The 19,424-nt window shown below is 37.5% G+C and overlaps 1 protein-coding gene across 1 annotated transcript in view; it reads right to left on the bottom strand.

Moving 5' to 3' along the window:
• Nucleotides 1–19,424, bottom strand: part of tmco3.L (transmembrane and coiled-coil domains 3 L homeolog) — a 32,340-nt gene that overhangs the window by 6,335 nt on the left and 6,581 nt on the right. Inside the window, exons 2-10 of the mRNA XM_018247157.2 lie at nt 18,038–18,586; nt 15,810–15,989; nt 10,968–11,153; nt 9,967–10,095; nt 9,177–9,269; nt 8,261–8,447; nt 3,501–3,618; nt 1,495–1,696; nt 270–420 (exon numbers count right to left, since the gene is read on the bottom strand). Of these exons, the coding sequence (XP_018102646.1) occupies nt 270–420; nt 1,495–1,696; nt 3,501–3,618; nt 8,261–8,447; nt 9,177–9,269; nt 9,967–10,095; nt 10,968–11,153; nt 15,810–15,989; nt 18,038–18,487 (1,696 nt within the window). The 5' untranslated portion in view covers nt 18,488–18,586. The remainder of the gene's footprint in view (nt 1–269; nt 421–1,494; nt 1,697–3,500; nt 3,619–8,260; nt 8,448–9,176; nt 9,270–9,966; nt 10,096–10,967; nt 11,154–15,809; nt 15,990–18,037; nt 18,587–19,424) is intronic.

The raw sequence follows: 19,424 nt of genomic DNA on the forward strand, positions 1-19,424 counted from the left end.
CATCAGCTGATCTGTTCTTTTCTACTTTATTTGATCTAGTGGCAGGTCGGGAGATGGAGAAGTCCGATCGGTCGAGGATTCGAACGATCGGATCTTTGCATCTATAGCCAGCTTAATGTAGATAAAGACAGACAGTCAGACAAAGACTACAGAAAAAGTACAGGTAAGATTGGAAAAATAAAGCTTCACATCACAGAAATTCATCTGAAAGCTTGTAGACAAATTTAAATGCAGATTTGCCCAGCTTCTTTGTTTGTGTTGTTTATTACCTATAGATGCAAAGAAAATGATAGCTAGAAAATCACGTATAGGTTCAATGCAGGACATAATTTCTTCTGTGATCATATGCCCTTGGGATGAGATTAGAGCTCCAGCTAAGAAGCACCCCAATTCCATAGACACATCCAGTAACTCTGTAATCTGTTGGGGGAACAAACACAATTTACAAAATGTTGCTTATCATGTTCATATATGAGCCGGGTCTCATTTTTATTTAGAATGGAAATACAAGGCTACACACATCATTAATTTATGCAAAGTTAATGCAATTCGATGGTAAAATGGACGAATACATTAAAGCACTATGCAGATATAACACTGTTTTCTAACAATGGGTATGTAAATCACTTAAAGGGAAATATATAACTCCTGTTTTGATCTTTTTTGAACTTCCAATATTAACGTAAACAAATTTTTTTTCCGGTTAAAAATTCCATGGATTGAAAGGAAACCATGATATTCTAGTCCCAGGATATATCACTTCACAATGGAACAAACAGATAGAGGGGCTGCATTACACTGTGAGCCTAAGTGGGGTGCAGCAAACACAGACAGACTATAATTATTTCCTTTCTATCTGTGGAATTAGGTATAGAAATATAAAATAAATACATTTATATTTATTTTTGAAAGTTGAAAGTATTTATGCATCTTTTCTATACAAAATTTTAAATTTTCCCTAAAATATCCAAAACAAGCACATATACATTTTCAATTATGAGTGGCTACAACGGAAGATGGTAGATTAATCTTTTTTTCCATGTGGTTTACTCCCTTTTTTATGTTCATGTATTCCATATTTTATGAGGAGATGAAAAAGACGAACTAATTGACTTGAATGACATTATGACCAGCAATGCTATGAAGGACAAAAACACAACTGTTCACTGTAATTTATTCAGCACAAGCTTTGAATTATGCAAAGCTCTGCATATTTGCTACAAAACTGATCTATGTTGATAACTGTTAGGAGTTCTCTACATGCAGAAATATTCACGATTTACAATGTGCCCACAGTTCTGCACAATATGGCCAGTTAAACCATTGAATGAAATGTTTTAAAGAAAAAGACCTTTTTGGTGTGTTTAATTTTACAGCAATTTTGGAGAAATCTTACTTTGTCCATAATGTAATAGGGTTCAAGAAAATATCCAAACCCTTTGAGAACAATCTTTTATATGAAATACAACGATTTGATGGAAGTTTAAAAGTTACCGTTAACATGAGAAAGATGAATGCAGATATTCCCATAACAAGAATTTCTTTGTTCCCCTTGCTCTCTGTATGCAGTTTACGATAATATGGTCCAATGAGATAGGTCTTCATAATGACACATACAAGAAAAGTGGCAACCAAGGAAAAGAGGATTTGTCCAATAAGTGAAAGGATTCTCAGAATTTCCAGGAAAATACTAGAGCTGAAAAAATAAAATGAAAATGCCATTTTTATCCAATGTCTAGCAAGTCAAAAGAATAACGCATGAACAAACATTAAAACTTGAAAAGAAAACAAAAAAGGGAACTTTACAATGCAATACACACACTGTCCCAATAAAGGATACACAAAATAAACACAGTTGCCCTTCACAATGGTATGCTAATTGAGGCAAATATGAGGTTACTACAGACATCACAGGAATGCCCTTTAGAACTGATTTGCAACGGAGCAGTAACACCAAAAAATGAAAGTGTTTTAAGGAAATGAAAATATCATGTAGTGTTGCCCTGCACTGGTAAAAATGATCTGTTTGCTTCAGAAACACTACTATAGTTCATATGAACAAGCTGCTGTGTAACAATGGTAGAAATTAAAAAATGTTATATGTCAAAGGTTAAATAGTGGATAACAGATAATGTTATATTCTACAGAGCTTATCTGCTACTTTGAGCCTTTTCTCCTTTGAATGGCTGTCCACATTGCTACACAGCAGCTTATTTATAATAGTGATGTCTCTTAAGCAAACACAACAGTTTTACCAGTGCAGGGCACAGAGCCGGGCCAACCCAACCCTAGGCAACCTGGCTGGGCATGGCACCGGCTGATTGCACGCTTGAGTGCACATGCGCGAAACTGCGCTTGGACGCGCACATGTGCAGAATCGCTATTACAAGAAATTATCTGTGGCAGTCGGCGAAAGACAGAACCGGACAATCGGTTAGGCGTCAGAGCAGGTACGTGCCTGGCGCCCCCCCCAGCTTTGCGCCCTAGGCACGTGCTTACTCTGCCTACTAATATTTTGACATTACTACTCCTTTAAAGAGGTTGTTTACCTTCCAAACACTTTCAATTGTTTTCAGATTGTTCCCCAGAAATAAAGATTTTTTTCAACTACTTTCCATTTTTTTATTTCTTACAGTTTTTTTCAAAATCTAAATTTAAAGTTTAATGTCTGTCTCTGGTGTTTGCGTTTGGCAGCTCAGCAATTCAGGTGCAGACTCTAAACTGATACAATTTTGTAACATTTAGTTGATACTTTTTTTCAGCAGCATCTCTAGAGTATTAGCAACTATTTTATTAATTCTAACAACTGCCTCTAATGAAATGCGGGGATTCTACTCGCAGGGCCAAAGATAACAAACGTATCAACTAAATGTATCAATTTAGAACAGTTTACAGGGTCAGTGACCCCCCTCCACAGATGCTGGGCAGCACTGATCTAAAGGATTAGGGTACATTTGAAGGAAGATGAAATCAGCAAGTATTCGGAAAAAGTGTCACACATAGAAAAAAAGTAATTAGAAAAAGTCTTTATTTCTGATGAACTGAAACCAACGGAACTAAAAAAAAGTATTGGAAGGTGAACAACCCCTTTAATGCTAAACCACCAAAACATATTATTTGGCTTTATCTACTTTCCAATCAGGTTGTACTGGACTAGAACAACATGGCTCTGGCAGGTGAGGGTGACTGAGGAATGCAAGTTCTGTGAGATGCCATTGCTATTATGGCAAGGCATACAGCAAAGCTCTACTGCCGAGTATGGCAGTCGGGTGCTGATCTATAGGATGTTCAGTGATGACAGTGTTCCTTGAGCAGCTTTGGAAATGCCATCTCCAGTGTTTGCCAGCGAGTGTCATACAGAGGAACAATGCACGGTCCGTTTCCAACCTCCCAACTGGCCAAGACTAATAAAGATCAACTGCTGAACTTTAACTGAACATCAAAGCTATCATAAAATACAAAATATTTACTTTTTGAAAAATAAATGTAAAAAGTATTACCTCGAATTAGAGTTCCCGCTGGCTTGAATAAGCATTGGCATAACAGCAATGAATAAACTAAGCTGAACATCCTGCATTACTAGCATGCCAAGAAGCACACTACTGTAGTCAATGTCTCCTGCATAAGTAGAATCAAGTTAATCATATCAATTATATGGCCTGTAATGCAATATATGCAAATAACTTGTAACCAGTAAAACACAGATGCATTCTTGCATTGACTTCCTTAATGCTAACTTAGTGTCATTAGTAAAAAAAAAAAAAAAAAAAAAAACACCGGTATTCACAGCTGTTAACATCACACCAGAGTGTCTTGTGTATTTATTTACAGATGAACCCTTAATCATGGATAAGTCAGGACATAAGGGTGGTTGGCTATCAAGAGAATGTTTTGTACAACAGTACACACCCAGATATCTTGCCAGTGTCACCAAAAACACATTTAAATAAAATGAAAAATATAAAATTGTATTAATAAAAAATAAAATATTCTCTTTAAACAAAGATTCAGTCCCTACACTTATTTTGTAGCACCACCCTTTGCTTAAGTCTTTTGGGATAAGTATGTACCAGTTTTGCAAGCTGTTCAGGGGTGATTTGGGCCCATTCTTCTAGAAGCAAGTGATCCAGGTTGTTCAAGTTAGTAAGATGCTGGTTTACCACAGTTTTAAAACAGTACCATCGATTTTAAGTTTGATTAAGATAAGGGTTATTGCCCCTAAAATCAGCCCCTACACAGCATTAGACTTCGCCTGCCTGTACACAAACGTTGTGTCGGCTCAACTGCAGGCACACGCATCTGATTTCAATAACAAAACACAAGAGTTTGCATTCTCCTGACAAAATCAGCTGCATGTGCCTGCACCGAAGCAGACACAATGGTTCCAGGTGATGGCAGTCGAAGAGGCGGACAGGTAGGGTTTGCTTTTCGGCCTGCATATTTCAGAAGCCCAATGTCAGCCCCTGTGTGGCACTAACCTTAAAGGACCAGAAAAATTAAAAAAAAAATAATTTCAACGAAAAAAAACCCCCACCAAGACCGTTTTAACTTTAAATTCGCAAAGTCTTTATTAAGAAATTACTTACCGATTCTCTGCTTGCGCTCTTCAGAAACAGCAACAAATCGACGATCCATCGCGCAGCGTTCAAATTCTCCTCCTTGGCTATTTCCTATAGAAAGCAGGGAGGAGAAATCGAGCGCTGCACGATGGATCGTCACCCTGTCGCCTTTCTGAAGAGGAGAGCAAGCAGAGAATCGGAAAGTTATTTCTTAATAAAGACTTTGCGAATTTTTAGGTTAAAACTGTATTGGTGGGTTTTTTTCATAAGTAGAAACAATTTTTAAAAAAAAAAAATTTATGTTACTGGTTTTTAAAGGGATTCTGTATTATATTCATTAATACCACTTTCAACTGTAGAATCCTGTACTGAAATACATATTTACAAAGATCAAACTGATTTTTTTTATATTCAATTTTGAAATGTGACATGGTTCTAACATGTTGTTGGTTTCCCAGGTACAATCAGCCATGTGACTTGAGCTCTGATAAACTTCTGTCACTCTTTACTGCTGCACTGCAAGTTGGAGTTATATTACTCTCTCTTCCCCCCCCCCACCAGCAGTCTATCAACAGGACAATTGGCAGGTAACAAGTTAGCAGCTCCCCGACACCTCTGCTGATGGATTTAGCTGCCTGGATGCAGAACATCTCTGGTTCTATACTGCTGCCACTGGCTTGCCTTGGGTTAATAGCTCTGCTGGTAGAGAAACTGTCCTGTATTTAGTGGGAAAACTTGCAAAACTGCACATACAGGAAGATATGTCGCCCAATGGAAATCTGTGCTACCTGCAAGCAACAGATCTCCCAAAAACTGGTGTTTGCATTGGTGTCAGTAATAATCTCAGGGCCCTATTAGTACACAGAGTACCTGAAGTACCTTTGAATTCCTCCCCAAGTGATTCTCTGTGGGTTAAAATGGATTCATGTAATTGTGCAGAAAATAAATACAGAAAGGAACATTGCCATGCAGTTATGCAAGGTCAGTATAACCCAAAGGGATTCACATAGGGAGCAATATATCACACACATACTATGCACTTGTAAATAATGTCACAGTGACTTCCAAAATACATTATAGAGAAAAGACAGAGGGTAGTGACACCACAGATACATTAAATGTAGCAGTAGTGGGAACTTTAGCCCCAAATACATTTAATACATTGAGAGGAAATAGTTCCTAACACCACAAAGCTACACCTAGTGGTAGTTATGAGAATAGTACCCAAACAGGAGAATTGGGACAACATGCTAAATAGTCAAAGACTTGGGAAAGAACATTCAGAAAAAGAAACAGTAGCTTATCTGAAAGCAGTTCGATTGTGAGGTGCTGGCTCTTTCTGAAAGCTAAAGAATAAACTTCAGCCAAAAGACTTAAAGCTGTTTTTGTTTCAAAGGGTGGCTCTACAAAATATTAATAAATCTTCACATTGTTTTGCCATTTCAGCAGTTTTAATGATCTGAATATTAATTTTTGAAACTTAGTGTTGTGTGACCTCTCACTTTAGAGGCTGATCAACTGGTTTATTTGAAAGTAACACATATACACCACCAATGTGGTGGTTTTTGAGTGTTGTGTTCCTTCAGCATCTATTGAGCATGTTCCAGTGGTAACTGACATAGATGGCACAAAGCTGAACTTCTGGAGGTATTTCATTATTGCAGAATGTTTTGAGCCAAAGATTTTAGAACTACTTTATGTTAAATGCATTTAAATATTGATAAACAGACAAAAGTTTGTACTTTTATTTTGGTCAAATTTGCAGGACTCCAAATCCCAGCCACTTAATGAAATTTTTGTTTAGTTTAAAAATCTGACCAAAGGTTTGTAGCACTATGTCCATATTGGGGTAAACAATCAGGATATTTATGGGGGGCAAAAGTTTGCTCAGGTTGAGTAAACCATATCAACCAAATAGCAATAATCGTTTATTTATGTAGCACCAGCAAGTTAGGCAGTACTTTTCATTTCAGAACGATCAGGGTCTTAAAATCATTTGGGTTATTGAATAGAAAAATAGGATCAGAGGGTCCTAGTAGCAAGCTTACAATCTAAAGCAGTGCTGTCCAACTGGTGGTCTGCGACCCACCTCCTTATGGGGCTCCCCACATGAAAATCTGCTTGCTGTGCCTGCTTCCCTTGTTAAAAGAAGCAGTCTTGTTTAAGACATGATCTTGTTGTAACATGGGTGAGGTTTTTAGTTGGGTTGGTTTAAAACAGGGAGTGGTCAAGACTGGCTTCCATTATAGGCCCTCGGTACCACAAAAGCTGAACAGAACTGATCTAAAGGGTTAGGGTACATTTGAAGGAAGATGAAATCAGCAAGTAGCATTTACTTGTCTAGCTGGTAGAAAGCAAACATTTAATTGGTATACTAAAACTTCTATTGCACCTTGATACTGACAAAGGAGGTCATTTGGAGGGGTTAAACTTGATGGGCTTTAAAGGAAAACTATACCCCCAAAATGAATACTTAAGCAACAGATAGTTTATATCAAATTGAATGACATATTAAAGAATCTTACCAAACTGGAATATATTTACATAAATATTGCCCTTTTACATCTCTTGCCTTGAACCACCATTTCGTGACTCTATCTGTGCTGCCTCAGAGATCACCTGACCAGAAATACTACAACTCTAACTGTAACAGGAAGAAGTGAGGAAGCAAAAGGCAGAACTCTGTCTGTTAATTGGCTCATGTGACCTAACATGTGGTTTGTATGTGTGCACAGTGAATCTTACGATCTCAGGGGGCGGCCCTTATTTTTTAAAATGGAAATTTTCTATTTATGATTACCCAATGGCACATACTACTAAAAAAGTATATTATTATGATAATGGTTCATTTACATGAAGCAGGGTTTTACACATGAGCTGTTTTACTCAGTATCTTTTAATAGAGACCTACATTGTTTGGGGGGTATAGTTTTCCTTTAACTATAGCAAATCTAGAATGAAAACAGCAGCAGGCAATTTTAGGTTACTTTTAGTATTGAATGGCTAATTCTAAGCAACTTTTTAATTGGCCTTAATTTATTTTTGTTTTATAGTTTTTGAATTATCTGCCTTTTGATTCTCCCCATCTTTCAAATAAGGGTCACTGACCCCAACTAAAAACAAATGCTCTACAAAGAGCTACAAATGTATTGTAATTGCTACTATTTATTACTCATCTTTCTGCTCAGGCCCTCTCCTATTCATATTGCAATCTCTTATTCAAACCAATTCATGATTGCTAGGATAATTTGGACTCTAGCAACCAGACTGCTGAAATTGCAAACTGGAGCTGCTGAATAAAAAGCTAAATAAATCACAAATATTAAAAAATGAAAACCAATTGCAAATTGGCTCAGAATATCACTCTACATCAAACAAAGTTAATTTAAAGGTGAACAACCCTTTTAAGTTGAAACACAGACAAATAAATATGGGTAAAAAAAGGGCAAGATGGAAAGGGCAGTGCAGATATCTTGCAGCCTAAACACAGCCTTAGCTAACCAAAACCCTGGAGGAAAGCTTCACAGTTCTCTATTTACTCTTATAGACTTTTTTGTCGAAGAATATTTTAGGTAAATAGGGCGTGTAATTATTTCCCTAACATATAAATCATGTGCTTATTTGTAGATATGGAAAGGCCAAATAATTGTTGCAATTGTGTGCAGTGTTTCACTTAATACTGGCTGCTTTCATAAACATACCGTCTTTATCTCCACGAGACCCTCCAGCAAGGAATCTGGATACCAAAGGTGTGCTTGACAACGATAAACAAGCTGAGATAAAGACACTCTGTGTTAGTCTGATTCTCAGTAAGTGTCCCCAAAGCAAGCCAAATGCAATCATTAGGACAGTCATATAGCATGGTCCTTGAAGTGCTATTTTCCATACCTAAAGAAACAGAAGTACAAAGTAACATAGACCTTGAAATGATGCTAGCAGCTTTTTAACCTCATTCTTATCGGCATTACATTTTTCTGTGTTTGGTTGCCAGGGTCAGTAACCCAACAATTTTTAACTGCAGGGAAGAAATATCCAGATTAGGCAAGATAATTCAGAATATGAAAAAGTTGCTTATAAAAGGCCCATTTAAAAAATACTACAAGTAAATACAATATAATGGTAAAGTATGGCAGGGGTAGCCTTTCAGTTCTTGTGAACTATAGTTTCCATCAGCCCATATGCCTCTATCCCGTATTTCTCTAGAGCACCCTCCCCTGACCCAAATCCCTTACTCCTCATTAGGTCAACGTGCATTGCCCTTCATGAAATAATCACCCTTACAAACTGGTGGGAAGAAAAAAATATGTTGCTGTTCCCTATCTTAAACGATCATTGCTATGCACCAGTTCACCCTTGCGAGGTAAGAAAAGGTTAAAAAAAAAAAAAAAAACACTGTCATCATATAATATTAATTTACAATGAGGTTGAGGGGACACAAATGCATTGCCTGCTCCTCTCCGCCTAATGAATATTAATGAGGTGGAGAGAAGCAGATGCACTGAAATCAGCGTTTCCTTTAAAAGAACAGCTTCCACTCGTGTGCAGCTGCACAGAGCGAGAGAGAGAGAGAGAGAGAGAGAGAAAATGTGTGAACACATGTAATAATGCAACATTTACCTTTCTGAGCCGTTCAGGAGAAAACTCCAAGCCAACTACAAAAAGGGTGAAGAATACTCCAAATTCCCCTAAGGTCTCCACTTGTACAATAGACTGTGAAATAGAAATAGAGGGGTAAGAGGTCCACAGTAGAAAACATGGCTATTTAACAATAACATTTTTAAAGGAAAACTATACCCCCAAAATGAACACTTAAGCAACAGATAGTTCATATCATATTAAGTGGCATATTAAAGAATCTTACCAAACTGCAATAAATATTTAGGTAAATATTGCCCTTTTACATCTCTTGCCTTGAGCCACTTATTCGTGATGGTCTGTGTGCTGTCTCAGAGATCACCTGACCAGAAATACTATAACTCTAACTGTAACAGGAAGAAGTGTTGAAGCAAAAGACAGAACTCTGTCTGTTAATTGGCTCATGTGACCTAACATGTATGGTTTGTTGGTATGTTTGTGAGTACAGTGAATCCTACAATCCCAGGGGGCGGCCATTATTTTTTAAAATGGCAATTTTATATTTATGATTTTTTACCCAATGGCACATACTACTAGAAAAGTAAATTATTATGAATATGGTTTATTTACATGAAGCAGGATTTTACATATGAGCTGTTTTATGCAATATCTTTTTATAGAGACCTACATTGTTTGGGGGTATAGTTTTCCTTTAACCATACAGAAGAGCCCTACAACACACTGTAAAATTAAGGAAATAAACTGCATCATATAAACAGTGTTATGTTTAAACGTTTAATAGTTTATATATGTTTTGTACTAGTAATTTTACCTTGATGCTGTTTAATCCAGAAGGACCCATCAGTACTCCACACACAATATATCCAAACATGGTTGGAAGGCCAATCATTGTGCACACCCATCCACACGGAAGAGACAGCATAACAATGGTAACAATGTCCTAGAGAGAAGAAAGTTTTAATTGTAGCAATGACATTATTATAAGTCAAAATTAAACTTAAAAACTAACATAAAATTAACTGGTACTTGCAAATACAACCAGAAAAGGCATTATACTATATTAAAAGGGGTGGTTTTTCACCATATCTATTTTCAACTATACCTCTGCAAAGATCACTGGACCTTTCCATTTCCACAGAGCTAACAAGTGCTATCCATGTATATACAACTACAGACACAGTTTTTTAAGATGAGGGAAGAAAAGAAGACAACAGCAAAAATTAGTACCAATGTAATGACTAAAGCAACCATATATTGTTCCCATTAACCTAACAACAACAGAATTGCTGAATGGTTGATATAGGTTACTGAACTAGTGCAATCTGAGTTTATGGTAAAGGATACCACTAGATTGTTCTTCATGTTGTCTACAGTTTTTACATTGGAATCTAGGATTAAAACGACATCTATATTTGGTAGATCTGTTCCATAACTATGAAACAAACTCCAGAAGATCTTATCAAAGCACCTTATCAAAGCCACAGCCTCCACATTGACTTTTATCAGCCCATGTATGGGGCCTACCAGAGGGCCTGCCTAATATCTGTCCACAAATTAGCAAGATATCTATCTTGGATTAAAAATCGTGATGGGGTGAGGGGCCGTGATGCGGTTCTCACCCTGATGATCTGATCAAATCAGTCCGATATCACCCAGATCAATGTGGGCAAATCAGGGAAAGATCTTTAAGTGTATAGCCAGTGTTCAAATTCTGGCAGTAAGAAGGTAAATTAGCTAAATAATTTCTTAAATTTTTACAGCAAGACAGGGCTTAAGACTTTACCTTGTATAAAATGCAGCACACATACATACCTTTATAAAGTGGTGGTCTGCACGGGGGATGGTAGAATCCCTTGGTTTTGTCAGAATATACTGGTTATTCTGTGAGTCAATCAACATACTAAGCCCCAAATCATCCTCTACGTGTCGTTGAGATGTATTTCTTTTAACTTCATCCTCTTCTACTCTGAGGACTGCCTCCACATTCACACCTCGAACCTGGCACACACACAAAAAAAAAAAATATCAGATTTGTTGATAAAAAAAAAAAAAGACAATATAGTGTAAACCCCATCTTTAGCCTGTTTGACTAGGATGCGACAGCCTCTCTTTTTTTTGGTGTTTGCAATTTTATAGTGGGCAGTCTAGGACCAAAGTGCAACCACCCAGAGTTTTAAAAAATTCACAATTCAAAAACTTTTAAATTCAGAACAACCAAATGCCTGGAAGACCTTTTGTATGAAAGTTTGCTCACCCAACTCATTTAAAGGGATTCGGTCATGATATTAATGACGTAGTTTTTATTTATAAATTGCATTTTACATTACAAATAATTCACTCTACTATGTAGAGTATTCCTGAACCAACATGTGTATATTTAATCAGTTGTAATATTTGTGTGTAGGTAGCCATCCCATGTCATTGTGCCTGATCCTGTGCTTTCAGATAGGCTATTGTTTCTCCTACTCACTGTAACAGAAGGAGTCACAGTGGGACTTGGATTTTCACTACTGAGTGCTATTCTCATATCTACCACAGAGCGGTTATCTTGTGTCAGGGAACTTCTTCTGCTTTCCTTCCCATTGTTCTGCAGATGGGCTGCTGTGGGGGAAAGGGAGGGGTTGATATCACTAACTTGCAGTGTAGCAGTAAAGAGTGACTGAAGTTTATCAGAGCACAAGTCACATGACGGAGGACACCAGGGAAACTGACAGCATGTCTAGTTGTAGCCCAATGTCAGATTTCAAAATTAAATATGAAATATATTTAAAAAATCTGTTTGCCCTTTTGAAAATCGGATTACAGTGCCGAATTATGCTGAAGCAGCACTTTTAACAGATACATTTATTTAAAAAAATGTTTACCTGCAACCACTAACCACTGATACAATATGGTAATTTAAAAAAATTGAATTAAAAATAATTCCCAATGCTCTATGTTAGTTTGTGCTACTGTATCCAATACTTGTATCAATGTGCCATTTTCAAACAAAAACAGTTATCTAAAAAAAGCTCTATTTTCTAAAACAATACTTAGGAAAATTAGAACACAGAACATTGCTTGTTAAAATAAAGTTTCTATGCTTTTTCGCATGTTATTTCATTGCAATATACCTCATTATATTCACTCTTCCCAAACCAAGAAAATATTCTCTCTGAGTTTTTATCACTGTGTACTTTAGCCTACTGATAAAACTGGGTGGACCTGGTAAGCTATCATTATATACAAATACAATATATTCCTATTTACACAAAGTGAAGCCCAATATAAAAATAGTTTAACAGCTGCTTCATTCCTTATTTTTTTTGGCATGAAAACATTGCACAGGTTACTTCTCTTGGGAGAGGGGATTTACTTAATTGCTCTGTCTAATCATGCTGTGTAAAACATCACTGGTGATGTTGCCAATAGCAACCAATCAGATCTTTACTTTTGTTTTCTAAAATGTAGGTTACTGTTGAAATCTGTTGCAAGTCAGTAGAAACGTGGTGCCCCAGAATAATTGGTAGATAACTCACCAAATAGTGAATGTGGTCCGGGTGCTCCAGCCCCAGACCCCCAGCTTTAGGGAGTGGTACAACGAAGGATATATGGAAGCAGGGCTGACAGGTCCTGTGGATCTGTTTGAGTGCCGGTCGGCCCTGTTTTTATTTATCATTGCCTGTTGAAATCTAATTGCGGATTGTTCACCGGTGATGTTTTTCTCCAGTGTAGTATGATAAATAGGCCCCTAAATGTATACAAGCTTTTCCCGTGCTGTGTTTTTAAGGCAGATGGAGAGAAGCAGATTTGCTACTTTATGCTCCCATGTTTAGCTGCACGGACAGACATAGTATCGGTCTGAGTGCAGCCACAGTAACTTTTCTACAGTCTTTTCTTTTTTTTAACGGTTTCTGCTTTTATTATCCTCTCTCCTACTTTTTTCATCCTCCAACTATAAATGCTTTGATTATAACTAGGAAGCTAAAATGTGTTCTTGTTTTTTAATTGCTTTTATTTTATTTGAGCCCTCTATTAAAGGAATTGTTCAGTGTAAATAGATAGGCTGTGCAAAATAAAAAATGTTTCTAATATAGTTAGTTAGGCAAAAATGTAATGTATAAAGGCTGGAGTGACTGGATGTTTAACATAATAGCCAGAACACTACTTCCTGCTTTTCAGCTCTCTTAGGTTAACCCTGACTGGTTACACTGACTGGTTACCCTGGTTACCAGGCAGTAACCAATCAAGTCAAGTGGATTTTATTGTAATTTCAGCCATATACAGTAAATACAGTACATTGTAGAAACGAAATGGCGTTCCTCCAGAACTCCCCGTGCTATACAACAACTCTAGTACACGGTCATGCTGGGCAAAGTGGACATTTCAGTTCCTTATGAATATATTCAGTTCAGTCCTTGGGAGTTGAGATACCTGATGGCTTGTGGAAATAGACTTTCGCATTCTGGAAGTCAGCGCTCGAATACTGCGGTATCTTTTACAGGATGGCAGGAGGGTAAAAAAATCATGTGCAGGGTGGGTGCTATCCCTGACAATGCTGGCAGCCTTCTGGAGACAGTGGGTGTGGTAAATATCCATAATGGCAGGAAACGAGACCCCAATAATCTTTTCCGCTGTTCTCACCACCCGCTGCAGGATCTTGCATTTCGATAAAGAGCAGTTTCCATACCAGGTAGTGATGCAGCTGCATAAAATGCTTTCAATAGACCCTCTGTAGAAGATAGTGAGAATGGGTGGTGGAAGGTGGGCTTTTTTCAGCTTTCGCAGAAAGTAGAGACGCTGCTGTGCTTTCTTCACTATAGAGCTGGTGTTAAGGGACCAGGAGAGGTTCTCCGCCAGATGTACCCCAAGGAATTTGGTACTCTTGACAATTTCCACCGGAGATCCGTCAATGTACAGTGGAGAATGATCCCCATGTGTTCTCCTGAAGTCAACAACTATTTCCTTTGTTTTGTTTGTATTCATAGGCAGATTGTTGACTTTGCACCAGTCCGTTAGCTATTTCACCTCTTGTCTATATGCTGACTAGTTGTTCTTGCTGATGAGACCTACTACGGTCTTATCATCAGCGAACTTGATGATGTGATTGGATCCATGACTTGCCACACAGTCATGAGTCAGCAGTGTGAACAGCAGTGGACTAAGCACACAACCTTGGGGAGCTCCCGTGCTCAGTGTGAAGGTACTGGAGGTATTTTTTTCCATTCTGACTACCTGAGGTCTCTTGGTCAGGAAGTCCGGGATCCAGTTGCAGATAGAGATGTTCAGGCCCAGCATGCTTAGCTTAACACTCAAGTGCTGAGGAATGATTGTATTGAATGCTGAGCTATTGCTATGAACAGCATACATACATATGTGTCTTTATTGTCTAGATGGCTAAGTGACAAGTGCAGGGTAGTGGCGATGGCATCGTACGTTGAGCAATTGGAACGGTAGGCGAATTGCAGTGGATCCAGAGATGGTGAGAGCAGGCCTTTGATGTGTCTCATGACCAGCCTCTCAAAGCTCTTCATTATGGTGGATGTTAGGACATATTCTAACAAAAGAAATTGTTTATCTAAAAAAGCTTTATTTTCTAAAACAATACTTAGGAAAATAAGAACACAGAACATTGCTTGCTAAAATCAAGATTGCAATATACTTCATTATAGTCACTCTTTCCAACCAAGAAAATATTCTCTCTGAGTTTTATCACTGCGTACTTTAGCCTACTGATAAAAACTGGGTGGACCTGGTAAACTATCATTATATGCAAATGCATTATTCCTATTTGCACAAAGTGAAGCCCAATATAAAAATAGTTTAACAGCTGCTTCATTCCTTATTTTTGTGGCATGAAAACATTGCACAGGTTACTTCTCTTGGGAGAGGGGATTAACTAAATTGTTCTATATATTGCTCGGTCAAATCATGCTGTGTAAAACATCACTGGTGATGCTGCCAATAGCAACCAATCTGATCATTACTTTTGTTTTCTAACATGTAGGTGACTGTTGAAATCTAATTGCTGATTGTTCACCAGTGATGTTTTTCTCCAGTGTTTTACATAGTATGATAAATAGGCCCCTAAATGTACACAAGCTTTTCCCCTCCTGTGTTTTTTAGGCAGGTGGAGAGAAGCAGATTTGCTACTATATGCTTTTGCGTTTAGCTGCACAGACAGACATAGCATCGGCCTGAGTGCAGCCACAGTAACTTTTCTACAGGTCTTTTTTTTCGGTTTCTGCTTTTATCCTCGCTACTTTTTTCAGCCTCCAACTATAAATGCTTTGATTATAACTAGGAAGCTAAAATGTGTTCTTGTTTTTAATTGCTATTATTTTATTTGAGCCCTCTATTAACTTCTATTCAATCTTAAGCCATTATCCCCCTCAAAAATATATATTGTATATTTTTGATGAATGGAAAGTGAAAGTAATTGCTTGCCCCTCCTCTTTGCCTAAGGCATAGAGGAGGGGCAGGCAATATTTGACTGACAGCTATAAATGCTTAAATAAAAAAAATAATTTGGTTTTCATGTTTAATTTGAAAAGGACATTTATTATAATACAGCTTTTTATGTATTGGTGACAGGTCCACTTCGAAGAAACATTATCTAGAATTTTAGTAAAGTGTCAGAACTGAACAACATGAGTAGTCAAAGTTGTGACTTACAGACTTATTATCATCAAAAGCATGTTCTTCTATCTCCTCCTCTAGTCGGTCAGCAGCCTTTCGAACATCTTCTAGTATCTCATCAAGAATGGACAGACTTTTATTCTGATGCTGCATGTTTTTGAGTGCTTCAACTTGGTGTTTTTCAGCTGCCAGAAGTTCTACATATTCTTTTTCCTCCTGAAAACAAAAAATTACATTTATATTCCGAGTTACGGCTTCTATAAAAACTGATTAAATTACCAATGGTCGAAGTTATTGTATATTGTACATCTGTGTGTGCGTTTGCTTGGGTGTGCCGGACACTTATTTGAAATGTTTAGTTATTGTGGAATGCTGACCATCCTATCTGTGGCTTCTAGCACATAGGGTAATTAGATTGCCTCTAACTTGAAAGGTAGCCCAGAACAAGAGAGTTGCATAAGTATGTAACATGTAAAAAGTGATTGCAATTTTTTTTTAAATAAATTCACTTTAAGGAGGCCAGTAAGCATACATGCATATGGTAATGCTAAAATAAAATTTGTATAAATTTATATAAGGGCAGGTATATAAGCAATAAAATCATGCACTTTTGTGCTGAAGTTTAAGGAAGGTCATGTATTAAATTGCTTTAGCAAGAAAGCCAAAGATCCCTGTTGCAGAGACTTTTAATTATTAGCCTAAACCATGTACCTATTGCATAGGTATTGTATAGTATATCCTTTCACCAGTGCATTACAAACAGTAGACCAGAATCTTCCAATAGATTGTTTGAGGAGGTCACCACTTGAGCAGATATATGTCCCATTCGGGCCTGGTCACTCAGAAAAAAGGAGAAATCAGCTCATCTGATGGTTTAATGAATGGATCATACTACAGGTCTTCACAAACCCACCTGGAGAAGGCTTTATCAATGACCAAATACAATATTGTGTGATCAATTTAAACCCAGCTGTTCTGATGCAGAATAAAGGCCCAAGTGGTGCTTGCAAGATAGCAAGTCTAACAGCAGAGTGGTGACTCCACCTTAAACGCAGGGGTGGTCATGGAGTATTATGTGGTTTTCTATTATAGGAATCCCCAAAGCCATTGACACGTTTTTAAATTTAACTCCCAAAACAAAATAGAGAAAAGAGAATATGAAAAGGTAACACTTCAAACACTGCCATTTATTGTAAGCAGATGTGTAATGGTATCAGATTTTATCAGATTGTCAAATAATTTTAAGACCTCTGTTATAAATTAATGTAAATTGTAGTGTTATTTGCTGGCACTATATAAATAAACCATTAAGCTATATGTTTTTTTTGTGGCAGTGTTTGTGTTGTAACCTTGTGTTATGCTATGCGGGTGTTTATGCAGGCAGAAGATGAAACTGAAAAAGTTTGAATAAGAATATGCTTTTTCTACTTAAAACCTTTACTGAGTGAACAAACCCTATATCTCAGATGTGTTTTCCACATTATATTTTGGTTTGGTTTGGGGGCTGTGTGCCGAGATTATAAAAATCACAAAGGGTAATGTAGATACTTATTTGAACTGATGATCTCATAGTTCAATAAAGATGAGTTTGGTGAGTTTATATTTGATCGCCATTGTAATTTCTATATAATCTGATCAGATGAATCTCACTGATAATGCTTTCAACTACAGTAAGATTTGCCATTCAAGGTCTAATACAGCTAGAAACTCAGTTTCAGTTGTGTTTCACTGAAGCAGATGGGACTGCAATCACCACATGGTTTGGCCTGGCGGAGGTAGGCCACTATGCCAGTTTTGACTGTGGTCTTCATTCTGCTTGTTCATCTTGGGTTTTTCATGTTTTTTTTGGACTGGATGGGGTGGGAGTCATTGCAGCAGTACAGCTGGTGTTTATTTACGAGGGGAGGCTGTGGGCTACTTTGATATGGTATAGTTTGGTGGTCATGTCTGCAGTAGAGGCTAGTGTCACAAAACAAAGCAGAATTACTTTGTATACCTCTATATGAAAAGAAGTTCATAAACCCAACCTGTTACCACAGACAGTTAGAAACTGTGATATGTATTACAAACAATAGATGAATGTTTGAAATAAAATACATTTTAAAGAAATATATGAAAGCAATGGAAGAACCCCTTGCTGGGAAACATATACAACATGCAATTTACAAATTATGCAGCATTTTTTATAAGGCCCCTGTCGGACAATGGAGTGTTCCAACAAATATTCTTATGCTAAAAGGGAAGCTGTTAAAATCAACACTAACCTTAATTGCTGCTTCTCTTAAAGCTTCCAACCGCTGCCTACTGCTTTCCTTCATGTTTACAACATCCTTGTAATCTCCCTGCAGAGCTCTGCGCAGCCCATGAACTGCCTGAAATACAGAGTTCTCACTTTCATTTAGTTCCTTCTGGAAAATTTCAAATGTGTGTACTTGGAACAACTTCTCTTCAGATGACAACCCTGGATCTTTCTCTACAGCTTTAATAGCATTATTCAGCTTGTTCAGCACCACATTCTTCTGATGAAGGAGGCCAGACAGCTTTCGGCAGTTGTTCAGAAGCCATTGCTTTCGCTGGCTTACTGTGGCTCCTTTGCCTCGATGTAGCTTTATGGCATGCTGAGCTACTCCGTCATGCTCTGCAGTGCATACTAGGTGGTATGACAGCTGTAATGTAAGAATCCATAGGATGTTGGTAGGCATGGTTGGTTTCATCACAGGGTCAGCAGAGCAGCACGAAAAAAGTATCTGGATACATGAATGACTCAAGTCCCTTTGTCAAACATTGCTGATATTTCCACTGCACATTTTAAGCTGTAAAAATTTTGTAAAAGTGTCAGGAGCACAGATAATTTGTCTTTTAAAATATATTAAAGGGGTTGTTCACATTCCAACACTTTTTTTCAATTCAGTTGGTTTCAGATGGTTCACCAGAAATAAAGACTTTTTCCAATTACTTTCTATTCTCTATGTGTGACCGGTTTTCTAATATAGTCTTAATTTTCACCTTTCTAAAGCTGCTCTGGGAGGGGGGTCGACAGCTCTCTAAACTGTTCTAAATTGATCGTTTAGTTGATACAATTCTTATCTTTGTCCCTGCTGAGCAGAATCCCTGGGTTGGGATTGATACAATAGTTACTAATACACCATAGATGCTGCTGAGAAATGTATATGTGAAACTTAAATGTAACAAATTGTAACAGTTTAGTCTGCACCTGAATCACTGAGCTGCCAGACTGATATACCAGAGACAGGGACATTAAACATTAAACATAAATTTTGGAATAACTGTAAAAAATGGAATGCGATTGAAAGAAGCCTTCTGAAAACAACTCAATGGAAAAAGTATTTGCAAGTTGAACAACCACTTTAAAAGAGAAGAAAGTATTAAAATATTATTAGAAAAGAATTAGTCTGCTTGCAAAATATTAAGTTATTCTGCAATACCTCCTTGTTATTCTGCCAAAACAAAAGCTATTAACATGTTATATGAGATCATTTAGCAGACTAGTAGTCAGCACGACTTCCACTCTCTTCCTTGGCTGGGTGCACGTCCTCCAATGGCCACTTTCCACTGGCAATACAGGCGCAAAAATTAGTCCAGCACCCACAGTTTTCAATAAAATGGACTTTATTGGTCCAAGGGCATTAC

Source organism: Xenopus laevis, chromosome 2L (genome assembly GCF_017654675.1).
Source record: "Xenopus laevis strain J_2021 chromosome 2L, Xenopus_laevis_v10.1, whole genome shotgun sequence".
Classification (NCBI taxonomy): Eukaryota; Metazoa; Chordata; class Amphibia; order Anura; family Pipidae; genus Xenopus; species Xenopus laevis.